The 27,821-nt window shown below is 47.1% G+C and overlaps 1 protein-coding gene across 2 annotated transcripts in view; it reads right to left on the bottom strand.

Annotated features, from left to right (window-relative positions):
- Nucleotides 1-27,821, bottom strand: part of KIRREL3 (kirre like nephrin family adhesion molecule 3) — a 3,739,713-nt gene that overhangs the window by 417,486 nt on the left and 3,294,406 nt on the right. Inside the window, exons 13-14 of one of the 2 annotated variants that reach the window (XM_069224508.1) lie at nt 15,985-16,020; nt 14,667-14,774 (exon numbers count right to left, since the gene is read on the bottom strand). In XM_069224508.1, the coding sequence (XP_069080609.1) occupies nt 14,667-14,774; nt 15,985-16,020 (144 nt within the window). The remainder of the gene's footprint in view (nt 1-14,666; nt 14,775-15,984; nt 16,021-27,821) is intronic. The other variant, XM_069224509.1, reaches the window with a different exon arrangement.

Below are 27,821 nucleotides of genomic sequence, written 5' to 3'. Positions count from 1 at the left end.
CTTCTGTATGTAGATGCTGGCTCAAGAACTGGCAAATCTCCACCAGAAACTGAGGGACGGCTTCATCACTTTCTGAAAGAGGCAGTGCTTGCAGTGGGATCCCAAACAGACCTATGCGGGGAGAGGAAACCTTTTCCAGCAAGACTTCTTGGCTTCACTGCCTCATAGACACCTTCCAGGGGAGTGCTTGCCTCAGTGAGCAACCAGACGTTCTAAGACAGTCCCACTAACTGCGTGTGCGTCTCACACCTGCAGACCCTCTCCTTCTACATCAAGTGACTCGGTAAACTCTTCTAATGGCTCGCTATAGTATAGCGGCAATGTTGCAGGAATCTGAGATAGGAGACGTAGGTTTAAACTCCAACTGCCCCAATTTAAAAAACTGGGTGATCAAGGTCCAAATGTTCCGTTCACTTGTCTTTGAAAATGCGTGTAGTTCAATGTTAGCACTCTTTGCAGTACGCACTACAAGGAAAGCAAATATCCTGATTCTCACGCAAAAAACACAAGGTACGCCACAAGGATATTTGTGACACCGCAGACGAAGGGGATATTGGTTTTGCCTCGTGTCGAACAAGCACTTTATCTTTCTCTTTTTCGCTGCAGCGCCCAGGAGGGCCGCTCTCCCGGGCAGGATATTGGTGATCGAACACTAATTAAATGCCGTATGGCCTCATTGAACCCGTAAGAGTTTGAACGCCGTCCTCACCTGCTCTCTCCCCACGCCTTCTCGCTCCGGATAGAGCCTCTAAATGCTGCGGTATTCTGCAGTAAATCCAGTGCTGTGCAGAGAAACTCGTGGAAGCTGTGTTGGTCCTGCACTCACCCGGCCCAGTCGAATGTTAAATGTAGGCAGCCTATGTGCTATGGAGTCATTCCTCTGTCCATAACAGCCCCTCTTACTCGAAGTAAAGAGTCGTCAGTGTTTTGTTTCCTTACTCTCAATCAAAATAGGGGGCGGGGGAATCTTCGCCTTCAGCGTAGCAACAAGCGAGCGACCGCCAGAGTCTCCTGTGGCCGGTACGGGGGTCGCTCCTCCGATGAGGGGAGGGCGATGGGTGAAGCTGTCTCTGTGGAGAGTAGTGTGTGCCTGGGCATACACCGCCAGACACCACAGATGCCGTCAGTCACCGAAAGGAGCCTCACGCCACTATGCGCGCTGCTCCTACACCCACAGCTCCTTTCGGCGGGTTCCCCAGCAGGCTTGGGGGCAGACTCGGTGTGCTCGCCGGGCTCCTCACCTATGACCCGCGACCACAGCAGGGACTGAGACCCGCTTCGTGCCACCCGCTCCTTCGGCAGCCTTGGCAGTCTCGACAGGCACAGCAAGGGTCCGCTGTCCGAACTATCTGCAACTGCGACCCAACGCGGCCTCTGCTTCCGGTTCAATTCCCCTCTGCTTCCGGATCAGCTGATCAAAAAAAACATACACCAGGGATGCGTCCGCAATTCTGCTGTCAAACTTCAGTATGATTAAACAGCAAGCTGCCTTTGAGATGCCAACGAGAGAACCTCTACGTCCTGTTTCCCCCAGTGTCTAGGTCTTCTGCCTCCCGCTTCAGGGATGCCAGCAATACACTTCCAGTGTTTGGGAAAACAACCTCACCTCCACCTTCTGCATATAAAGCCATTGCTTCCAATTCACTCATACACACAATGCATGTACCACACAGGTCACACATACACATGCATAACATACACAGGTTGTTTGCTACGATCTGGGTTAGTGCATTGAAGCAGAACTTTACACGAGTCAGCCGGTAGGCCTACACTCTAGTGACACAGATAAAAAGGTCTGGTCACAACTATGGATTTACTGAACACGATACCATGCTACCATTACTGTACATGCTAAAGTAACAGTGATTTAGTCCACTGTGAGTCAAATGAGGGATGGCTTTGTTGTCCCCTCAAGGTCTGAGGACAAGTCCAGGATCTAAATCATGTGAAGTGACAGGCCTCGGCCTTAGCATGCACACTACATTAGTGTGAACTGGGGTTAAAACAAAAACCAGGATTTAAAACACATGCAATAAGGCACTCTGAGAAAGGAACAAAACTGAACACCATGCAGGGGACATTCCCATCCCAGCAAGAGGCATCGCAAGATCATTGTTGTGATGTAGACCCTATTCCAGTGGTCAAACATCATGCAGAAGGTCAGATTAATAGTCAGTTGGGAACGTAAGGAAATCAGTGAATAAAGTAGTGTAGAGGATGAGGAAGTTAAAGTGCGAGTTAAAGTGAGCAAGAGTGCTAAAAGAGAGCAGAAAATGATTTGGTTTTACAGTGTTGTCATCATCGTCTTGCGTTAAATAAGACTGAATTCCCCATTTCTTTCAGAGAAAGGTTGATTAACTTAGCTCACGAAGGACACTGATGGACATGTAAAGGCAAAGACAGGTTATGTTGTGGTTACTGGTAGCACTGTTTGGAAGAGCCATTAGAGTTATATGATCTGTTGCAGAAGGATATAACCAATGAAATACATAAGTCTTTCTGAGAAGCCTTTGGAAGATATAGTGGGACCTTAGAGGATGTGAAAACTGGGCAATGTCTAAATGTTGCAGTTGTTAGGTATTCTAAATGGGCAGAAATAGTAGTGGTAAATAATAGACAGGTGTCCTGAATGTTTTCAATTAGGTATTCAGCAGAGAAGGTTTCCAAAAACTATTCTGGCGTACAACGTATTTTTAAATTGATGGAAAAATTCTTAACTGAAAGGAAAACAAAATCTTCCCTATATCAACCATAATCAAATGGCATGTTTAATAGGCTCTATAAAATTCTCAACGAAACCATTAATGTTGGCAAGAATTTGTAGACAAAAGGGGAGAGTAATGACAAAATAAGGTTCAATCATACATTTCACAACTGGAACGCACTGTGTAGGAACAGTAAATGCAAAACATTAGGGAGTCCATCTTGGATGAATAAGGAAAAGGAACTTCAAGATAGTCCAAAAACCGGAAAGGGGAACAAAGAAAAAAAAATGTGATGGAAGAAAACAGCAGCAATTACCGTGAGGGTAATGAGATACAGTGATAATAAAAGGTCTTGTGGTAGGTGATCGAGATTCATGGACCCATAACAGGATGTTCAAATAATTTACTATCAAAACGGAATAGAAATGTATTTGAAGTCTGACTATGTTCTACAAAAAAATAATGTAGACAAAGGTGCAGAGAAAAAAATGCTGGTCAACTTGAAAAAGGAGAACAAAGTCATAACAAAGAACAAAAGAAAAAATATTGTGGAATATTCCTGTATATTTGTGTAATTATAAATTGTATTGAATGTCCTATATGTTAATCTATGTAATTGCATAAAGTTCACTCTATGGTGCTCTGGCATTAGCGTGTATTAGTGCTTTATTTATAGAAGGAAGGTTTGTGGCATACTTTTAGGAGCAATGCCTGGGACACAGAATGCCACTGTGTAATATAGAACTTTGACAAGAGAAAAGGGTCGAGTTGGACGTTTGTGATAATGAAATAGAACGTGGGACAAATACACATCAATGTAATGTTGTCAACTAAAAGGGCATAGCCAGGAAATTCTGAATGCATTTGTTTGTCATCCCAGAAGAATCCAGGGACCACTTAATTGTGCCAGGTTTTGTTTCGACACCTGATTGTCTTAGTCTAGGTTATGAGAGGAATCTGGAATTCCTGCTGTTTTTGTTTTTATTGTGAAGATAGATAGATAGGTAGATAGATAGATAGATTTGATTGTTTTCAGTTATTTAAAGCTGTAACAATTAAGAAAACAAAAAAGAGAAAAAAAGTTTGAAACACAGCATCATAGGCGTCCTGAATAATCAGTTGAAAGCATGCGTCTGTCAATTCAAAACATTGTGTAACTACAAAAACATTGCATCTTTCTCCATCAGTGTACAATCACAATAAACTGCAATTCGGTCAAGGAAACAATAACTACATTCAAAAGTCGCTATTAGTCAATTCAAGGCATGTGCCTGCCAATGCAAAACAATGTGAAACTGCATAATTATTGTATCTTTCCCCATCAATGTACAATCATAATAAACTGAAATTCGATCAAGGAATCAATCAACTACTTTCAAGATACAACATTCAGCGGGTGTGCTTCTAAAATAAGTTGCAAGGTCTAATGAAATTGATTAATTTAAAAATAGGTAAAAAGAAGAAACTTGAGCAAAACAATGAAGCACTATTGATGTGGACACACCAGATGTGTTGCAATTCTGCATAAAAATTGTTGGAGCGCACATATTAGTAATGCTTTTAGTGACCTATACATAAGAAGAAGGTGACAATTTATGTCTCATGTTTGACATCCTAACATAGACAGCTGCACGGACACATATTTTAAATGTGCTTATGTTTTCATTTGTTGGTGGTCACAATTGTGCCTTCCTCATTAAACAAGATGCTAGTGAACTAAAAAAGATGTTAAAGTGTGTTTTACACTCTAGCTTAATTTCTACTATCAAAACAAATTTTATTTTCTAATGTGTAATGTGATTTATGACTTTAAAAATATATGCATATGAGAAAAATGCACTTCTCTGTTATACCTAATGTAATGAATTAACAAAGTTTTACAATTCATAATGACATTTTTTACTCACTCTGATCGTATAATATTAATGCTAAAATTATAAGTTTGCATATCATGTGTGCTATATTAACAAGTATTTTAATGCGTTTTATATTTTCTTGTGTTAGCATAAGTTAGGCCTTTAGAGCTTGCATTTCGCATTCATATAAATGTGCTGAATTCTTTTTTTTCCTAATGTGAAGCTTTCTTTCACATTCTTTCTCATGAGAAGCAAAGTCCCACTTATAAAGGCCTATTGTTCACCTGTAGAAGAACTGTGTACAATTGTCCTTGAGATACTTTTTGTTTCCAACTGTTTAGACTCACACCGAACTGAGATGATCCCATAGTAAAACCTGGTAACGAAACAAACTGTTGCAAAGGAATACAAATGTTTCAACCCCATTGGAGTCACACGGAAAGAGGACATGATCTCAGTCAAGGCCTGGGAAATTAACAGACTGTTGCAACCTGAAGTTTGCCTAACATTTTGATTGGATTATGTCCCTTTTGTGTGACATGATGCCATTAAACCGACAAATCAACTTGATTTCTGTGTTTTATATTAAGTATGGACTTTGAAAGTTTAGAACAATCTCTCTGCAGATCTCCAGACCCCTTGATCCTCACTGTTTCTTTCTCTGATCATTTCCTGATGACATGGCTGATTGGACTTTGCTGCTGATCTAGAAGCTTTGCTGATATAGAATCCTTCAATGCTGTCCCTTGGAGCGGTATCTCTCTCCGCTGATTGCCATTGCCCCTTGACATGTTCCGTCATGCTGACGCTCACTCTTTTTATTTTTCTAGCTAGTATTCTGTAGTCCTAGATAAATTTTTCTTTAAATATTTTTGTCTTTTTTTGTGTTTTTGCCAGCATATGTTGGTCCCCTTCCCTCACTTGTAGGGACAACCTATGTCCAGCCCAAATCTGCATACTCTGTTAATTGAACTTGACAAATGCTGACACAGTCTGACCTGAGATATATTTCTGTGTCTCAGATAATTTCATTAATGATATACCTGATTGTTCTTCAATGCCTAATTGTGTTAATGCTAACTTGTTTGAACTTGTTTCGCCGCTTTGGACAGCTAATAATGATTACATACCTTTACAATTTGATTTTATACATTGTCTTTATGACACTATGGGGGTCATTACAACATTGGCGGTATAAGGCGCTTACCGCCGTGCAGAAGACCGCCAATACACCGCGGCGGCGGCGGTAGACAGCCACAGCTATTATGACACACATCACGGAATCCGCTGAAATTCAGACACCCACACAAGACCGCCACACCAAAGGTCAGCGATAAACATGCGGAAACAAATCCTCCACCTCCACGCCAACAGAAACACGCCCATGCCATTACGACCCACAAATCCACGCGGCGGTCTTTCAACCGCAGTATTCCATTGGCGGTACACACCGCCGCGCTCAAAATACACACACATATACAAAACACCGCCACATTGGACAATTCGAAATACACACACCTGATACACAAACACACCACACTCCCACACATCCAATACAATATAAAACACACACCCACATCACCCACAAACCCCTACGACCACAAATTCTGAGAGAAGGCCAGAGAGAGAGCACAGAATAGACAACCCCATCACACAGAGGCACACAACACCATCACCTACACAACATCCAAGAACAAAACACCACATACCACTACACTCACCACACTCATCACCACATACACCACCCCACACATCACCCACACCACCCCATGGCATGCCAAAGACACCCCCGCTTCTCAGAGGAGGAGCTCAGGGTCATGGTGGAGGAAATAATCCAGGTAGAGCCACAGCTATTTGGCTCACAGGTACAGCACACATCAATAGCCAGGAAGATGGAGCTATGGCAAAGAATAGTCGACAGGGTCAATGCAGTGGGACAGCACCCAAGAAATAGGGAGGACATCAGGAAGAGGTGGAACGACCTACGGGGGAAGGTGTGTTCCACGCTCTCCAGGCACCACCTGGCGGTACAGCGGACTGGCGGCGGACCCCCACCTCCTCCCCCACAACTAACAACATGGGAGGAGCATGTCTTGACCATCTTGCATCCTGAGGGCCTCGGAGGAGTCGTTGGAGGAACGGACACTGGTAAGTCAAATCTTAAATATCACATCCCCCACCCTACCTGCATGCTATCACACCCCCCCACCATCACACCCTCCCCTATCACCCCAACTCCTCACTAATGTACTAATAACACAAACTAAGACCTGCATGACACAACTAAGCATGGACACCCATCACTAAAGAATGCCCACTGCACATACCCAGAACACCCCCCAACCATCATCACACAAGCCCCCACACAGGAATACCTGCACTGGGGTTCACGCACACCCACCAATTGCACACCATGAAACACACACATGCAATAATCATGTTCTTATACCCCTGCAGGAACCCGAAGGAACGTCACCACACCAGAGGGTCCAGACAACACCACTCCACCCCCAGAAGAGGCCCACAGTGACGAGAGCAGCTCTGCCCTACTGGATCTTGATGACCAGCCCGGACCATCTTGGGCCTCAGGACAGTCGGTTCCCCTTGCCCAGCCACAGCCCAACACCGATATTCCACCCTCTGGTAACACCAGCACAGCACCCACCCAGCGGGCCCAAACCTCCCTACCCAGGACAGGTCAATCAGCGGTGTGTCTACCACTACAGGGCACCCAGGGTAACCCACCACCCCAAAACAACTGGGACCTGGGGGCAGTGGTAATGGGCACACGGTCCAGGGGACGGAGGCACAGGAACACCGGGGAACTGGGAGGGCTGCTGTGCGACAGAGGGAGGACAGGCCAAGGGAACCAACTCTCCACGAGGCCCTCTCCTCCATCATGGGAGCATACCACCACTCCCAGGACACGATGGCCATGGTCCTGGACAAGTTGCAGGAGACCCTGCGTCTGCAGGAGGAGCAGTATTTGGGGTTCAGGGAGGAGCTCAGGACCATCGGCTCCACCCTGGGCACCATCGTAGGGGTGCTGACGGACATTCAAAACACATTGAGGGACACCGTGGCACTCCAAGGGGCCCCTGACACTAGCCACGACGATGAACTGCCCACCACCTCCGCCGGCGCTAGTGGACAGGACTCCCCGCCAGAGGACCACCACACCCACACCAGAGGGTGCAGACAACACCACTCCACCCCCAGAAGAGGCCCACAGTGACAAGAGCAGCTCTGCCCTACTGGATCTTGATGACCAGCCCGGACCATAATGGGCCTCAGGACAGTCGGTTCCCCTTGCCCAGCCACAGCCCAACACCGAAATTCCACCCTCTGGTAACACCAGCACAGCACCCACCCAGCGGGCCCAAACCTCCCTACCCAGGACAGGTCAATCAGCGGTGTGTCCACCACTACAGGGCACCCAGGGTAACCCACCACCCCAACAACAACAGGGACCTGGGGGCAGTGGTGGTGGGCACACGGTCCAGGGGACGGAGGCACAGGAACACCGGGGAACTGGGAGGGCTGCTGTGCGACAGAGGGAGGACAGGCCAAGGGAACCAACTCTCCACGAGGCCCTCTCCTCCATCATGGGAGCATACCACCACTCCCAGGAGACGATGGCCACGGTCCTGGACAAGTTGCAGGAGACCCTGCGTCTGCAGGAGGAGCAGTATTTGGGGTTCAGGGAGGAGCTCAGGACCATCGGCTCCGCCCTGGGCACCATCGTAGGGGTGCTGACGGACATTCAAAAGACATTGAGGGACACCGTGGCACTCCAAGGGGCCCCTGACACTAGCCACGACGATGAACTGCCCACCACCTCCGCCGGCGCTAGTGGACAGGACGCCCCGCCACAGGACCACCACACCAGCACCCCATCCCCTGCAGACGGACAACCACCACGCAAGCGGGCCCTGAGATCCAGGAACAGGACAGAGCAAGAAGCAAGACCACCGCCAGGAAATAAGACCACCCTGATTATCCCCCCACTGTCCCACTTTGTTACCCTGTCCAAATCGGAACTGCCCCAGCTCCACTTCCAATGGGCAGATGTGCAATGTACCTGTGAGACTAATAGACTGGACTCTGCCATGGACATTCCTCCACCATCACCCATCACCATTTTACAACCCCCCTTCATTTTTTAGCACTTAAATAAACACCCTTGAAACACTAAAAAAACTGGAGTCAGTCTATGATTTGTAATTTTGTATTATCAATTACAGTGTCATAATGGGTTACCCATTGGAAGGCTAACATACCAATGTCACACATCACAAGCCCTTCAAGGATGTAAGCAGTTGACACGTAGGTTACCACATTTGTGAAACTGAAATGGAAGGGGACAACTCAGTTAACAAATAGTGAGTGAAATGTCGATACAGGATAGAGGTAGACGTGTGAAAGTTAATGTAATGTTAACCCTGAAAATGTACTCACCTGTGTTTCACTGGAAATATTGCTGGATGACTGACTCCCTGTTGTCGTTTTCTTCTTCCTCAGCTTCATCCTCATCACTGTCCACAGGCTCCACAGGCTCCACAGCTGCTACAACACCGTCATCTGGATCATCCTCCTGCAGAAAAGGCACCTGGCGTCGCAATGCCAAATTATGGAGCATGGAGCAGGCGATGATGATGTTGCACACCTTCTTCGGTGAGTAGAATAGGGATCCACCTGTCATATGGAGGCACCGGAACCTGGCCTAAGGAGGCTGAAGGTGCGTTTGATCACCCTCCTAGTCCGCCCATGGGCATCATTGTAGCGTTCCTCTGCCCTGGTCCTGGGATTCCTCACTGGGGTCAATAGCCAGGAAAGGTTGGGTAACCAGAGTCCCCCAATAGCCATACACAGTGCCTCTGGAGTTGACCCATCATATTGTATTGTATTGTAATTGTATTGTAATCGTATTTATATAGCGCTTACTACCCCTGACGAGGCGTCAAAGCGCTTTTTTGATGAGTAGCACGCTACTCCGGTACCCAACAAGAATTAGTGATGGATTAGTATAATTTAATAAGGAGTACAGTTTTAGTATTATTATGAGTTAATTTGAGTTGCGGATATGAGAGTTTGTTAGTTAGATTGACTGGAGTAATGGAGGGGTGGAGGAGGAAAGAAATCCAGAAGTGTTAATTGGGAGTTTATCCTTCATTTACTCAATCCAAAGACTTGAGATGAATAAAAGGGGAGCGGAGGGGAAAGAGGATGTGGAAGGGTTAGGGAGAGCATAGTAGCAGGGTGAGATGAATGCAGGAGAATTTAGTAGGGTTGTGTGGGAGGTCACAGAGGTAGAGTGAGGTTTGGTGAGTTAGATGTGGAGGTGGAGGGAAGAGCTTAGGCAGAGATATTTAGGAGATGAAAGTGGTCGAAGGGATTTGGGATGAGTCCGAGTGAGAATGGAGGATAGTTTGATGGAGACATGACATAAGAGTGATGAGAAGATAAGTGTGATAAAAAGAGAGCAGAAATTCGTAGATATCTAGTATAACAACCCAAAAAAACCAGGAGCCATGCAATGATCCACAAACATGCCAGGCACAGAACCAACATATACACATACATACACATATATATATATATTTGTACACACACACACATGAATACACACACATATGCATATAGAATACATAATTAGAATCATGGCAGGTTTAAAAGAGTGTGTGTGTATTTTATTGTTATTGGTTTAGTTTCTGTAAAATGAGCATCGTGGCCTACCCAACCGGAGTATTTTCTACGAGTATGTCAGTAAGCGTTACCTAGCATGTTTTATACGCCCCGTATATATTGTACACTAAGGGTACGTGAAGGGCCACGGGGTAAACGTCTCCAGCAACCTTGTGTGCCTTTGGCAATGTGATTGATACTAGTGCGTCTTTGTGGAGGTGTCATTGTGCTTCTGAGCATCAACAACGCACCACCGGAATCGGCGGTAAAACGCATTGGGGTCGTTTTGGAAAGCTGTCCATCATCCTGGTAAAAAGCGGGAATTCCTTTACCTACTTCGAGGTGGACGGGACGTGGCTCAGCGGGCGGAGCTTACAGGTGCTTTATAAAGGGAGAACCTTCTACTCTGTGTCTCCAGCAGAGGAAGATAGAACCCGCGCGTCTCAGTCAGATACAGATTACGCTCCAGTACATCATCAGTTCACCTCCAGGATGGATTCTAGATCTTTTTCTGCTATGGGATCTCTGAGCGCACAGCCTTGCTTTATCTTTGCCAAGCCCAAGAGTTAGGGTGGCTTGTCCTTTCCAGAAGCTGAGCTTTAACTGCGGCACCTGCTACGATTATATTTTGTAAGTGCTTCCTTTGAGGTTTAGTTTCTGTAAAATGAGCATCGTGGCCTACCCAACCGGAGTATTTTCTACGAGTATGTCAGTAAGCGTAACCTAGCATGTTTTATACGCAAAGACCGCCATGGCAAAGCACCGCTGAACAGGGCATGCACCATGTAGGAATGAATGGACCGCCACATCAGGCATCCTTATCCCATGTGCAGCTGGGACAGTGACAGGACAGGAACTTTCATGGGGAGACTCATCCAGTCTGGGCACCAGTCCCCCTCCAGCACCAGTGGAGACCTGCATCTACTTGAGAAACTGTGGCTTTGCACTCCCCAGGATGGCACAGTGGGCAAGCCACCCACTGTAGAGACTTGTGAGACTGTGGCTTTGCACTCCCCAGGATGGCACAGTGGGCAACCCACCCACTGTAGAGACTTGTGAGACTGTGGCTTTGCACTCCCCAGGATGGCACAGTGGGCAAGGCACCCACTGTAGAGACTTGAGAGACTGTGGCTTTGCACTCCCCAGGATGGCACAGTGGGCAAGCCACCCACTGTAGAGACTTGAGAGACTGTGGCTTTGCACTCCCCAGGATGGTACAGTGGGCAACCCACCCACTGTAGAGACTTGTGAGACTGTGGCTTTGCACTCCCCAGGATAAATCAATGGGCATGGAGCCCCGTCGTGGATCTGGCTCCGCATTCATGTGGCTGAGGTGACCCCCCTTCCCTTCCCCCTGAGGTGCCTGTAGTGTTTCTATCTGATGCCCCGGCAGTGTTCTCTCGGATTTTGGTCAGGTATCTATTGTGGGCCTCGCCCATGCATTTTTGGACTGTTGGTGCACGGACATTGTTGTGTACATATCTGCACTACTTCTTGTATTGTATATATAATTATGAGTGATTTTGAGATATATCTGTATATTTTTGAATGACATGTATATTGGCACATTACAATGTTTGACCGAAATTTGCTTGGTCTTTGCATTCTTCAGGGGGGATTGTGGGTTGTTAATGTGATATTTTTTGACTGCATTGGTGTGTATGTTGTAATATGCGAGGGTGGGGGTGGGGTTGTTTGGTGGGTGTCCCCCTAACTTTTGCCTTCCCCCTCCCCCGTGTCGTAGATGCAGTACTCACTGGTATCTTCTGCGCCTACGTCGCTGTTGGTCGAAAATGAGCAGAAAGACAAGGGCAGGGAGTATTTGGAGTTCCGGGTCCATGGAGTCGTCGTTCCTCGTGTGATGTGTTCAGGTGAGCGTTTTCCCATAGCAAAAGCTGTTTCCGCCGTGTTTTTAACCACGGTGAATCCGCCCCGGAAAAGGTGGCGGATTGGCGGGTTGTAATGGTGTGGGCGGTACATTGTCTTCCGCCTGTCTGTTGGCGGTAACCGCCGCGCTGCTTGTCTGTACCGCCGTGGCGGGCGATGTGTTAAAGTGGCTGTCTTTGTTGGCGGTTTCCGCCAGGGTCATAATTCCCTTTTTTTGTCCGTCGGCCTGTTTGCGGTATTACCCCACCTTTTACACCGTCCGCCAGGGTTGTAATGACCAACTAAGTTTGTGGTTGTAAAATAAAGCTTTGAACTTTATTCCTGATTGGAGTTTTCCTTCCTTGGCCACATTGGTCATGGTGTCTAAATTGTTGAGGTGTTGTTGATGTAAATTTGTGTATGGTTTACCACACTTCTTTCTGGGGCAAACGGTCCATCAATCTCGGTGAAGTGTTTGATTCCTGTGAGGGATGAAAATGTGCTTACAGACTCAATCAACAGGATTCAAGATAAACCATTCAACAATGACATGGGAAGGCTGTGGACTGGTGGATAAAGTGCGTAAAACATACAGTGGAATGTGTTTCTAAAACAGTCTCAGGTGTGATAACATTGTTGAATTTAAAAATTTGAAAAAAGGAGAAAAGGAACAAAGTGCCGTAGCATCGTTAATGCCAATACACCTGATATTTACACTTCTGCGAAGGAATCAATTAACAATATTCAACATAAACCATTAAAGGTGTCATGGCAAGGCTGCCAGCTGGGGAGTAAAGTGCACAGTGGAGTAGCCTCAAGTTACAGGGTTATTCTTAAAGTAGAATCTGGTGACGGCTTTCAGGCTGCCCCGTTAGCTGTCTGAAGGGCTCGGATTCAGTAAGTTTAGGGTGGCCCTAAGAAATTTCATGCACCTATCTGACAGCTGTACATCGGCACCAGACAAACAAGCGGTGATGGCCTGGTTACATTGGTAAACGCCCAAGCAACAGAATATTGGCTTTAACCAGTAGCAACTTAAACTGTTTATAAAAAGAGACAAATACAAGCCATGTGCATCAGAGATTCCTGCTTGAATTTACATAATCAGCAGTTACGATCGGCGGAGCCTTTTAGGTTCCCAAATGTTTGTCCTTTTGACACTATTAGTCAGCATATGAGCCTCATTAGTTCTTTTTTGAATATCAGTTTAATGTGGATGGAAAGGTATGAGGCTTTCCTAAGGTTTTGATAAGGGGGCATACGTAACTCTGCATGAGCCATATATGCAAGTTCTTGCCTGTCCTCATCTGATGTTATTTTTGCACTTTTGGCTAAAATGTTTGAGATGCCTCTGGCGGAAGATTTTGATCCAAAAAGCCCTGTGTTTCCAAATGTTCTATTGAGCTCCTCCTCACATAGGAATTTCATTGCAACTTGTGGTTGTGAATACCTTGCTAGATTCGTTTTTTAGGGGATCCATTGGGGGCTGACTTGAGTTTAGTGTAGTAGCCCGGTAATCTTGCCTTCCACATGACTGATTGTATATGTAGACCAAATTCCAGTTATATATGGGATGACGGCGTGGCGTCGGGCAGACGGAACAAACACCTGTAGCACTGAGTTTGGGCTTTGTCCAATCGTGATGCCAAATGGTCGGTAGGTAGCAAAGAGCCATAGGTTAGGGTTGGCATGAACTTGGCATCGACAACTTTGCAAACCCTGTGAGATCTGGGCCCGCATCTTTTCTAACAGTTTCTGAAAGCTCATTATCATGAACAAGACACTAGCTTTAAGACAAAAAAGCTGTGTTACATGCGAGCCATGCTGGTTAAAATTAATGCTCAAGTACTTTAGGTTTGGTACTAGTTCCAACTGTACGTCTTCTATGGCAAATCTGAATTTATTGGAGCTTTTGATGCGTCTGGTTCCACAGGCCGTTATTTTGGTTTTGGAATGCTAAACTAGAGGTTTGTTCTCCCTGCAGTATTGTGCAAGAGCATCAAAAGATTGTTGCAGCCCCACTATTGTATGATCGAACATCAGTATGTAATCTGCATACTGAAGGTAGTGTATATGAGTGCCCGCAAATTTAGGTGGGAAAGCACAGACTGCATCTAGTGTGTCATTTATCAATGAGATCTAGGAAATGTAAGTATTTTAACAATGGTACTTTGGTCCGATGGGTGTTACGATGCAGAAATAAATGGGTGGTCATTGAGGTGAGTGCTTTCATAAGAAATTGTACCAGTATATAAGGTTCGTCAGTACTGAAGTGACTGGTTTAAAAACCTTACCTCTTATTATATTTCTGTCACGTTCTGAACTGCTGTCTGTGACGTAATGTAAATAGTCATTTTGTTAAAAAAGAAATATGTTTGTTACTTCGCCTCTATCCAACATACTTTTTACTTCTAGAGGTCTGAGTTCTTTAAAAGACTGGAACAAGAGGAAGGCAGAGTAACACCTGTGCAATCAGTATTGAACACATCAAATGATGACAAACCCAGGACCCCTTAGCCCTCTGTCCACCAACTCAAAATCTAGAAAGACTTACTTCGCTGGGACCGAGCACAGCAAAACACCACAATGGTGGCCATTAGGACAAGGAATCCGACTCCAGCTCCTACAGCCACTCCTATGATCACAGCCATCGGTATGGACTCTGCAAAAAAAGAAGACATCCGCTCTTAAATGAGCATCCAAAGGCTGTCCCAAGGTTCTAGCCCTGATTCTTAAATGGCATCCACCAACCACATTCGTCCCTTCATCTGAAGAGAGGCAGCCACAAAGGGGAACCCCTGTCCATGCACTGAAGGGTCTGGTTCACACAGGCTCATTGATTTACCAATTTAGTCCATATGCCTTTACAAAATACTGTATCTCCCTCTAAGTTAAAAACCTCTCATTTATTTGGGCATCTCTCTCACCAACTTCAAAGAACCCTGGTCCGGATTATGCACCCAATGGTGTAAAACACCAGTACTAGTAATCTGAGACCAGAGGATCATATCCTAGGAATGGTAGCAATCATTCTTAAATTGAAAATCAATTGTAGAAATGTGGGGAGGGTGTGTGGCACTTTTCTCCACATATTTGGGCCTCAGTAGAACTTTGCCAGAGCAAAGCTCGGTAAATTCATATGTCTGGCACTGAAGGGCCTTTTTCTTTGGTGTAAAATAAAATTGGTGACTCGTCCAGTTTGAGAAATAGCTTTGTTATGTGTTTACCAAGAATGAGCCAATTGTATCATCTCAAAAAATAAGAATCAGGCAAAAAATGATGGTTAATAAAAACTCAGCTGGCTGTAGGGGTTATAGGACTTTGGGGAGATCAGTGATTTGAGCTTTTGACCCAAAGGTCTGTGAATGCAGGAGTGTAACAAAGACCCCTGTATCCTCTGCAGCGTAGGGGGAACTTTTCAAGAGGCCCCAAACCCTCAGGGGGGCCATTCAGCTAAAGACCAATGAATATCTGTGATATATGTGAGACTCAGGGGCCGCACATCTCATTCTTCAGGAGGGGCATCATTTTGTATTACGCCACTGTATGAAAGGTGATGTCAGTGATGGGCACTAAAATATTTCGAAAGAATGATAGTCACTGGGAGGTTACCTAATAACTTTGGTTAACTTGGGTACCATCTTAGAGTTGAATAGGAGATTTGGAAAACATGTTGGGCAGAGACGGGCTAAGGATACAAGACCACCCAATGCAAGAGACCGATTCAGAAGCTGTAGGGCATAAAAATAAAGGTCACCAAAGGTGGGTAAATAAATTAGTGCTGTAGACAAAAGGAATGAGAGACACAGACACCCTAAAAAAAACATAACTGAGGTCAAACATATATTCACCTTCTGCTCATGATTCCATACCTGGTTCCATACCAGCTCCTGGTTTCATTCCTGTACCTGTTTGAAAAAAAGGAAGTGTCTACAAACTTGCCAACCCACTTCTATAAGTATTTTGCTGTATCTTTTTCTGAGATACCATTTTCTGTCTGCTGTGACCTTTTCTTTTCACGTATTGACCAACCTGATACCGCCATCCTGAACCACTAAGCAAATGGTTTTGCACCGTCAAAACACAATGTGCTTGTTTACAGTGATTGGAACAAAGGGACATATTTACAAGTGGCTTGTGCTGCCCATGTGTCACTTTTTTTGACGCACCGGTGCTGCCATCTACAGGCCCGTGTCTACAAGACCATGCACTTTGTGTACCTTTCTTGTCCTCGTAGATATGAAGTAAGGCAATACAGTGCAAGTTGCTGCGTTGCCTTGCTCTGCGTCAAAGAGGCATTAAATGGAAGTTGCAGTTGGTTTTCCCATGCAACTCCCATGAACTTTGATGCATTCTCAGATTTACAAGGATTTGTAAACCTGGGAATGTGTCAAAAGCCTACGCCTCCCCAAGGGCGGCATTGTGGAGAGAAATAAGTGTATTTCTTCTTGTTTTTCCTCTTTCTATGTGTGCTGCATTCTCCTGCACACATAGAAGGAGGAAAATTCATCCACTGATTGTTTTTATGCAGGAATGTGTCCCTTCCTGCACAAAAACTATCATTCCTGCAATGTTGGCACATGGCAGCCAATGGTGCACCAGCACAGTAGAAGAGGACAAGAATGCGCCATATCTCATAGATTCCTGCCCCTTTCTTTTCTTTTAAAGTAGGGCAGTGCAACTAGAAGCCTTGAGGCATTGCTCTGCCTCAAAATATTATAAATAAGCCTCCAAATTCATTAAATCCTGTGCATGTATGGGAGCCCCAGTACGGTGTGCACGTTTCAATTGGATAGGGAATCAGGCAGTTTAGCTGAACATAGGAGTCTTGCCTATTAAATGTTTGTTTCTATGATACTCTGTGGTACAGCACAGTTTCACTTAGAGCGGGAACCCTTTACTATGTTTTTATTATTACCTAAATTAAACTTTCCTCTTAGTTTAAGTAAACTCTTGGGTGCTGTTATGTGTTGGCAAAGTAATTAATGAGAATGTTTCCTGGATGTTATGATCTACTTGAATTAATAGCAGCATCTCAAAAGTGTAAAATGTGTGCAGGCATAAACCTCCCACACATACCAAATGAGACCACTTTGTATCAGTATTCCAGTCATTTGAATACTTGCCCATTCCTTTATGATGTTATTGTGCTAGTCACAAACATCTCCTAAATACTGGGTGAAGAAATCTAAGCACATAAGTGAAAAATACTCACAATTCAAGCTGGAGGAACAGCTTTTGATTGATATTTTGCTTTCCCCTTGAGGATTTGTTTTTATCATATGTGAGAATTCTTGTTAGAATTCACATCAGGAAGGATTTACTTGCAGGTCTGTTGTGTGCCTAAATCAAATTAAAAACCACTAAGGGATCAAGGCCTCATTTACAATATTTTGCCGCAGGGCAGCGCTGCAAGGCTTCTGTGAGATACAGGACATTCCTGTCCTCTTCCAGTGTCCTGGCACAAAAATGGCTGCCATGCGCAAATACAGGCCCCCTAGCACCATGGTGCAAGGGTGTCTGCATTGTAGGAATGATTATTTTTGTGCAGGAAGGCGCACCTTACTGCACAAAACAATCAATGGAAGCATTTTCCTCCAAGAAATAGGAAAACCGAGGAGAAATAAAGTTATTTCTCCACGTTACGCCTCCCCTTGGGAGGCGCAGGCTTTTGACGCATTTCCAGGCTTACAAATCCTTGTAAATCTGGGAATGCATCAAAATCCATGGGTGTTGGAAGAAACTCCCACTGCAACGCCCATGGAACGCCTCTATGACTCAGAGTAAAGCAACGCAGCAAATTGCTCTCTATTGCCTTGCTCCATATCTACAAGTCCATGAAAAGTCACACAGAGTGGCTTTGCATGGCTTTGTAATTATGGGTCTGAAGCCTGAACCGTTGGTGCATCAAAAAAAGTGATGCACCAGCGGCGCAAGTAGCTTGTGAATAAGCTTTTGGGGCAGGGCATCACCGCAAGGCTTTCTGCTGTGCTGGCGTGCATCAAAAGAAGAGGGCAGGAATGTGTCATATTTATGAGATACTGTGCATTCCTGTCCTCTTCTATTGCACTGGTGCAAATGAGCTGCCATTCGCCAGCGCAGGCACGCTTGGTGCAAGGGTGTCTGCATTGTAGAAATCATTGTTTTTGTGCCAGAAGGGGACACCTTCCTGCACAAAAACAATCAATGGAAGCATTTTCCTCCTTCTGTGTGTGTTGAAATAAGAAGAAACAAGGAGAAATAAAGTCATTTCTCCTCAATACGTCTATGTCTGCAGTGTGCGCCACTGGAGAATCACAAAAGGTGACGCACCAGCGGTGTAAGCTGCTTGTAAATAAGCCCCAAATTTTTGTTAATCTTGTCAAGAATAAGAATCATCAATCCCTATCTCCACCATTAACTGCTTTATCAATAGGTAGAAGTATCAGGTTTTTATTTTAAAAAGGGGGGACAATTTAAAGAGAAGCCTATATATTATCAAGTCGATTTATTGAATGATTAAACTAATTAACACATTGCTGGTTAATTGTGCAAATATTGATGATAGTGCAAAATTGTAGATGCATATCGGTGTGCATATATACTGGTGGTGTTTGCCCAATACTAGTGACTTTGATTCTAGAACCTCTATTTGTCTCTAGAAACTCAGACTGGATCCAAAAGTTTCATGAACCTGATGGAACTCCCAAACGGTCCCTGAAAATTCATCTGAAGTGGAGAGGGGGGTCAGTCTGTGTTATCTAGCTACACTTTATGCAAAGTATAGAGCATCATTTGTAGTAACTATATAGTTCTCACATAAATCACTTTATCCACTAGCAAATCAGGAGAATAGTAGGGTAAGCAATAGAATTAGGCCCTCATTATGACTTCGGCAGTCTTTTTCAAAGACTGCCGAAGCCGCAGGCACCATCATACCGCCAGTGCTGGCGGTATGATTGGCGCCCTATTAGGAGTTTTCCACTGGGTCAGCAGACAAAAACAGTGTTTCTGCCCGCTGGCCCAGCGATAAACTCGCCACAACATTAAAGCTGGCTCGTAATTGAGCCGGCGGCAATGTTGAGGTGCGTCGGGTGCAGCAGCATCTGTTGCGCATTTCACTGCCTGTAATTTGGGCAGTGAAATGCGCAATGGGGCTGTGCATGGGGGGCCCTGCACTGCCCATGCCAAGTGCATGAACAGTGCAGGGGCCCCCGGCACCCCCATTCTGCCAGCCTTTCCATGGCAGTGTATATCACCATGGAAAGGCTGGCTGCTGTTGACTTGTAATCGCCAGGATGGGGCTGCAAGCTTGCATCGCTGTCCTGGTGGATCACAACTCCCGGGACTGTCGGGCTGCAGGCTGGCTGCAGCCTGGCAGTATCAGCAGTATGACTGTGGCAGATCAGCCAGGGTCATAACTGTCTGCGGCGGTCCGACCACCATCGCAAGGCTTGTAGTCTTAAGGCCTCGTAATGAGGGCCTTAGCCTTTAGGTTTTTACCCACTAGTGCAGTGCCTATCCATGATTTGAATGTGTACAAACCTCCAAAGACTCAGGTCTAGCTGCCATCAACACTCACCAATAGTCTCTAATGCACAGAAGCAGGGAGACAGAAGAATCTAAAGTATTTGTCTATGTATGGAAGAGATTATCATGAACCCGAGGAAACTCAAAATTGTGTGAAAAATAACAAAAGTGGTGTGATTACAAGGGTGTGATGCACACAGATATGAAACAGCAAAACCCAGCAAAGCAAAAGAAATTCCAGGTGAAAGTCTCTGTTAGGGTCTTGTCTTAATATTGGTGTCACTCCTACTTAACCCAGAAGTGATTCTGGTTATAGGAGAAGTGATGGATGCCAGCCTTCTGGAAAACCAGTAGAGTCCTCACTGACCTTTCCTAACTTGCAATGTTTCTTTGTTGCAGACTTGTCAATCATGTCTCTGATGGAAGCAGGGCCACTTGTGCTGTCTGCCAATCTACAAGGTAATTGGTTTTGTGCTGGGCTACATGCTGTCTTTTTGAACACCTTGATCTTCGCAGTACCTGCATAGGGCGAACCTTCCCACCCTGCGTTCACCAGAAGTAGGCTTCTTAGGATATCTACGATGAAAGAAATATATCAAACAGAAACATGGACAACCAAGGCAGGTTCCTAAGAACTGTCTTACACATCATAGTCTAGCAAAACAACTAAAGGCCTGATTTAATTAGGGCAGACTGCCTCTGGATCCGCCATGAAAATGGAGTAAATTGATGGGGCGGTGTAGGAGGTGGGCCTGGTGTGTGGTGGGTACCTATGGTACCTACACCTTATACCAGGTCCAGGTAGCCCTTATTAGTGTAGTGTAGTCAGTGTCTAGAATCCAGGCTCTCTAGAGGTAGCTGTGGATGAGCAGCCAAGGCTTATTTAGGAGACATGAAAAGCTCATGCAATACCACTGTAGTCACATTTAGGCCCTCATTTTGACAATGGCGGTCTCCGACAGGGGAGGGGGTGTTGTGTGTGGGTGTGTGTGTGTGTATGTTTGTATGTGCGTGGATGTGGGTGTGTGTTGCGTGTTGGATGCAAGTGTGCATGTATGGAGGTATGAGTGCGTGTATGTTGTATTTTGTGAGTGCATGTGTGCATGTATGTTTGAAAGTGTGTGCAGGTGTGTGGATGTATGCATGCATGGATGTTTGTGGGAAAAGGGTGTGTGTATGTGTGTGTGGGTCAAGGGGGGGTGTGAATGTAGGGGGGCGGGAGGGCTTTGGAGAGGCAGGGGGTTGGGGTAACTGGAGAGGCAGGGGGGAGAGCATAATCAGTGACAGGGAAGGAATAGTGCCTACTGGGATTTCGTGGCTGTAAGGAAGCCACGAAAACCATGGCGGTAGGCGGGGTCATAATCCCGCAGGCAGAACAGTGACGGCCGCCGGGCTGGAGATGGATATCTCCAGCCCGGCGGCTATTACCGTCGTGGCGGTCGGAGTGGTACATTGGTAGGTTGGCTTCAACCAACCTGCCAATGTCATAATATGGCAGTAAGTACTGCCAGCCTGTTGGCAGTACTTACTGCCAACCACCGGGGTCGTAATGAACCCCTGAGCACACATGAATGAAAACACTCAGTGTTACAAAATAAAGGTACTTTATTTTGGTGACACAAATACCACAAATACCATAGAGACTATACTCCCTTAGGAGGTAAGTAATACACAAATTATATACACTTGTATGCAGAAATAGGCATAAAAACAGAAAACAGTGCAAATAGTGAAAATCACAATAGTTAGAAATGGGCCTAGGGGGAGCACAAACCATATACTAAGAAAGTGGAATGCGAAAGTCGGTCACCCACCTAGGCAAGTATAGTGTGTAGAGGGAAGCTGGGAGTACTAGAAACGCCTAAAGGGAAGTACCACAACCCACCCCAGCGACCAGGAAAACAGGAGTAAATCACAGTAAGTTTCCCAGAGAACACACAGAGAAGTAAAGAAGAATATTGCAAAACCCAGAAGAGACAGCAAGACACCAACAGTGGATTCCTGGACAAGAAGAACTGTGGAAAAAGGGGACTAAGTCCAAGAAGCACAGAGTGTAGGAAAGTACCCTCTTTCTGGCCTGTTACCCCCAATTTCTGCCTGATGTCAGTGTGTTTGACTGCGTCACTGGGATCCTGCTAACCAGGACCCCAGTGCTTATGCTCTCTCTACTCTCAATTTTGTCACTGCATACTGGTAACCCAGTATTTCATCCCAAATTGACATACTGGTCACCCCTTATAAGTCCCCAGTATTTGGTACTTAGGTACCCAAGGCATTGGGGCATACCTAGTATTTCATCCCAAATTGGCATACTGGTCACCCCTTATAAGTCCCTAGTATATGGTACTTATGTACCCAGGGCATTGGGGCTCCAGGGGATCCCTATGGGCTTCAGCATTACTTTTGCCACCCATAGGGAGCCCATGCAAAGGCATCCTTAGGACTGCCATTGCAGCCTATGTGAAATGGGGCATGCACCCTTTCACTGCCATTTACACTGCACCTGGTCACTTATAAGTCACCTATATGTCAAGCCTTCCAACCCTGAAGGCTAGATGCAAAGTACCTGTGTGTGAGGGCACCCATTCACTAGCAGAGGTGCCCCCACGTTGTACAGGACTTCGTGGGTGTGGGGACGCCATTTTAGGCTTGCACTGGACATAGGTCAATACCTATGTCCAGCTGTACAATGGTAACTCCGAATATGGCCTTGTAAGGTGCCTAACATCTTGGAATTATACCCCTATACTGATTCTAGCATTGGTTGTATAATTCCACGCACTCTGGGGGCTCCACAGTGGACCCCCAGGACTGCCATACCAGCCTTCTGAGGTTTTCCAGGCAGCCTCAGCTGCTGCCACCTCAGAGACAGCTTTCTGCCCTCCTGTTGCGAAAGCAGTTCGAGCCCAGGAAGGCAGAACAAAACATTTCCTGTAGGAGAGGGGTGTTACACCCTCTCCCTTTGCAAATAGGAGTTACAGGCATGGGAGGGGTAGCCTCCCAGAGCCTCTGGAATTGCTTTGAAGGGCACAGATGGTGCCCTCCTTGCATAGTCCAGTCTACACCGGTTCAGGGACCGCAGTCCCTAATCTGGCACGTTACTAGACAAAGGAAAGGGGAGTGACAACTCCCCTATCCATCAAGACCCCAGGGGTGGTGCCCAGAGCTCCTCCAGGGAGTCCCTGGGTTTTGCCATCTTGGATTCGAAGGTGGTGGGGCACACTGGGAGCATCTGAGTGGCCAGTGCCAGCAGGTGATGTCAGAGCCCTCCTCTGATAGGTGCTTACCTATGTAGCCGACCAATCCCCCTTTCAGGGCTATTTAGGGTCTCTCCTCTGGATGTTTCCTCAGATTCAGATTGCAAGACTCCAGAAGGAATCCTCTGCATCTTTTACTTCACCTTTTACCGATGAGACTGCATCTGGACCCTCCAGGAACTCTACAAACTGCAACAAAGAAGTAAAGATGACTTCTGCAACATTATATCTTCAGCTCCTGCCAGCAACTGCAGCTGTTTCCAGATCATGCATCCTCAGAGGGCAGCCAGTCTTCAGCCTGCACCAGAAGAACGAAGGAATCTCCTTTGAAGTGAAGGAGTCACTTCCCTGTTTTAGCAGGCACCCCTCTGCAGCGACGACTGGTGGCTTGGGTCCCCTTTCGTGACAAAGTATGTGGATCCAGCAACACGGGTGCTGGACTGAAGTGGTCCCGACGGTCCTGAGGTCCAGCTGTCCAACTTTGGTGGAGGTAAGAGCTTTCCTCCCCACACAAGACGTTACCCCCATACACTGCGTTTTTTGCAGTTGGCAAGGCTTGTTGGCATCCTTTCATGAGGTTCTTCATGCACCATGCGGATCTGGCCCCCAGCACTCTATCCTGCAATGCCCTGCTTCCTGAGTGGTTCTCCGGTGGCGTGGGATCCCTTTGAATAGTGCGGCATGGACCTCCGTTTGCACCTTCATTGTCCCCGTGCTCAAGGACTCCTGTGTGCACTGCCTAGTCTGAGGGCTCTCTGGGTTTCTGGGAGCCCCCTCTGCCTCCCCCTCCTGGGTAGAGGCCACCAGGTCCCTCCTGGTCCCAGGCAGTGTAATTTTCCGCTAACCACGTTCTTTGCATGTGCCAAGGCTTATTGGTGGAATCCAGTGACACAAACCAGACTACAATCATCCATCCAGCATGGGAGATCATCTTCACCAACCAGGAACCCGACTTCATCTTCTTGGGTGCAGTACTGACTCTTCTTTTTCACCGGTGGTTCACCTTTTGCTCCTTCATCTGGGTTGGTAGGGGCTCCTGCCCTTCCTGGACTCTACTGTGTAGGAGGATGGCCTGGTTTGTAGTGGGTACCAAAGGTATTTATCCCTTATACCAGGTCCAGTTGGCTCTTATGCAATTCTTGGTTAACCTGAAGGTTCCTATTGGCCTCCATCATATACTCAGTCATCCTTAATCAGAGGCCAAGTACATAATCCACTATATCTTGTTTAGAGGGCTTCAGGGATTGCTCCCAACCCTCCTTCACAAGAGCCAGTGGACCCCTAACAGCGTGACCAAAGAGGAGTTCAAAGGGGCTCCTTTTTGGGGTACCTCCCTGTAAGCAAAGAGGAGGCATGGTAACAGGACATCCCATCTCCTCCTGAGTTTTCCAGAGAGTCCCATTATCATGCCTTTGAGTGTTTTTATTAAAATGATCAACCAACCCATTTGTTTGGGGATGGTAAGGTGTGGTGAACTTGTAGGTTACACCACACTCTTTCCATATTGCTTTCAAGTATGCAGACAAGAAGTTGCTACCTCTGTCTGATACAAACTCTTTTGGGAAACCCTCCCTAGAAAAGATTCCGAGGAGGGCTTGGCCACTGCAGGAGCTGTAGTGGTCCTAAGAGGTATGGCTTCCGGATACGTGGTGGCATGGTCCACTACCACCAGTATAAACCTGTTTCCAGAAGCTGTGGGAGGGCCTAGGAGGCCAACAATGTCAACCCCTACCCTTTCAAAGTGTACCCTAACCACTGACAGTGGGATAAAGGGGGCTGTTGGGATGCCACCTGTCTTGCTACTGGCTTGACAGGTGACACAGGAGCGACAAAACTCCTTTGTGTCTTCTGACATGTGGGGCCAGTGAAAGTGAGGGACCAGTCTGTCCCAAGTTTTACTTTGCCCCAGGTGACCAGGAAGTGGAATGTCATGGGCTAAGGTGAACAAAAACTCTCTGTATTGCATAGGGATGACCAGTGTTCTGGTGTCACCAGGTCTGGGTTCCCTAGGTTCTGAATACAGGAGGTTGTTTTCCCAGTACACCCTGTGGGTGGCACTGACATTCCCTGCTTCTTCTTTGACAGCTTTCTATCTCAAACTTTCAAGTGAGGGGCAAGTTTGCAGAGCCACACTTAACTCCTCCCTGGCAGGCCTCCCTGCACCTAAGAGTTCAGCTGTGTCAGCTTGAAGTTCCTCGGGTGTAGGTTCTGTCGAATGGGTAGATTCCTTCTCCTCAAAGGGTGAATCATCAGTGGGGGATGGATAGGCTAGGGGATAATTTCTTACCATTCCTAGCCCTGCTTCTGGGAATCTCTTGGTCCATATTTTCAGGATCCAAGTTTCCCTGCTCTCTTTGTTTTTTGGCCGGAGCCCTTGTCAAAGCAAAGATATGCCCAGGAATGCCCAGCATGGCTGCATTGGCCTCCAACTCTACTTCAGTCCAAACTGAAGTCTCCAAGTCATTCCCTAGTAGACACTCTGCAGTTAGGTGTGTGGACACTACAACTTTTTTAGGACCAGTAACCCCCCCCAGCTGAGATCAACAACTGCAATGAAGTGGCTCACAGTATTGTTGTGGGCGTCAGTCACTTGGTACTGGTGACCAAGTAGGTGTTGCTCTTCCCCTCAACCCTAACCTATCCCAAGCACACAGGCAGATGAGCATGCACACAAGACAACACACAAGAGTGGCACAGGCAAACACAAGCACCACACATCATCCCACAGGCACTCACACAAACACCATCCAGATGCAGACATACCAACATCCACAATTTCCACTGTCTCCCCCTCCTTCTCCTCCTCCACCTCCCTCCCAGTTGCATCCACACTCACACCTGCATGCACTACATCCTCATCCATTATCAGCATCACCACCACACCTAGCAGAACACACACCTCACTGGCAGACACCTCCACATGTCCCCTGTGTCCTCTCCCACTGTGTTTGTCACCCCCTCCCAAGGTACACAAACAACAGCATCCAGCCCATGCACCTGCACCCAAACATAGCAGACAGACACCTCCTAGAACCATGTCCCTCTTCCTCCACTCCCAAACCTTATACCTCTTCCCGCCCCAATGTCCTTAAGAAGTTATTCCTCTCCACCATTGACCTCTTCCCTACCCCTCCCCCCGTCGTTCACATCTGGCCAGGGTGGCAAAAACCCAGGTAAGCACCTCAGCCACCTAGTCCACGGGCCCAGTAGTGTCCACACCCACTCGTTGTCACGACTTCTGCGCTGCTTTAACCTGGAGTCTGCAGAATGAGTGGCAAGAGTCTTGTTCCTGAATGTTCGGCCTTGGCCCAGGTAGGGGCGACTCTTTCTGGTAGCCACGGTGCTGCAGGCAATAGGAACGCCAAGGGCAGGCCGTGTCCTTCAGAAGTAGTGCCAGAGGGGAAAAAACCCTAAAAGGGGAAAAAACCTCCAAAAAGGAAAAATTTCTGAAACAGGAGCAAAATCAATAAGTAGATACAAGATCAAAAATAACAGGAAAAACACTGGAACAAATGTGAACCAGTATCTGACACGAGGAATCAGGAGCGAAGACACCATCCAAACAGAAAGTGTTGCAGCATAAGGAGGGAAAGAATCACAGCTCTTAAACACCCAAAAAACAGGAAGCGACCAACAGGAAGTGCAAGGACACCATTTTAGATAGGGAAAAACACATAGAAAGTAATGGACAAGGAGCCATGGAGAGTAGGGAACCAAAGCATGCTGGGAAGAGAGGGGTAATATGGGAAGAAGGAAAACATAAAGGGAGGCACAAATGAGAGTGAAAGAAAAGAAGAAGACAACAATAATAGGTGACTGGGGGAGGGTTTGACCTACCTGAAAGGGTGTAGCGCTATGAAGGAACAAGGCCCCATGCCCACATTGGGGCCTTGAATGTTGCACAACAGGGTGGGGGCGCGGCATGTCTCCGTGCCGCACGCGCAGCCCGAGCCGAAAGTTCAGCTCACGCCATGCGCTGTGTCGCGACACTCGTGCTGGGAAAGGATCTAGGGCACCAGGCAGCCTCACAGAAAGGGTGCCAGAAAGCTCCAGCTGCTGCCAGGAAGGGCAAGGAGCCTGCCCAAGCAGGCAGGAAGGACAAGGGGCCTGGTGCAAGGACTCAGGCGGAGCCCCCACCACCAACCATGGTTGGGCAGCCATCCGAGGCTGCAGGGGATGGGCAGGAGCTTCCCCCAACCACCAGCAGCAGCAGCAGCACAACCACCAGCAGTGGCAGCCGTCTAAGGCTGAAGGGAATGGGCAGGAGCTTCCCCTACCACCACCAGCAGCAGCAGCACCACCACCAGTGGGAAGCCATCCGAGGCTGCAGGGGCCTCCCCCCACCAGCAGCAGCAGCAGCACCACCACCACCACCAGTGGAGCCATCCGAGCTTGCAGGGGATGGGCTGGAGCCTCCCCCCACCAGCGGCTGCATCAGCACCACTACCACCACTGAGCAGCCATCACCACCTTGCAGACGGTATGTAGTCCTGCCTCCATGGGCTGCTGTGCGACCTGCCCCCTGCAAATCCTGTGGTTATGACACCCACCTGAGAAACTGTGACCTTGCACTCCCCAGGATCAAGAGCACAGGGCACGATGCCCCCTCCAGAACCAGTGGGTAAGACACCCACCTACCGCAGCCTCCCCAGGATCAAGAGCTCAGGGCACGATGCCCCCTTCAGAACCAGTGGGTAAGACACCCACCTACCCCAGCCTCCCCAGGACTGAGCACAGGGCATGTTGCCCCCTTCAGAGCATGTGGGCAAGTCACCCACTTGAGAGATTGTGGCCTTGCACTCCCCAGGACCAAGCACAGGGCATGTTGCCCCCTCCAGAGCATGTGGGCAAGTCACCCACCAATCCCAGCCTCCCCAGGACCAAGCACAGGGCATGTTGCCCCATACAGAGCATGTGGGCAAGTCACCCACTTGAGAGGCTGT

This window comes from Pleurodeles waltl, chromosome 3_1 (genome assembly GCF_031143425.1).
Source record: "Pleurodeles waltl isolate 20211129_DDA chromosome 3_1, aPleWal1.hap1.20221129, whole genome shotgun sequence".
NCBI classification, from domain to species: Eukaryota; Metazoa; Chordata; class Amphibia; order Caudata; family Salamandridae; genus Pleurodeles; species Pleurodeles waltl.
This window is presented reverse-complemented; position numbering and strand designations above follow the sequence as displayed.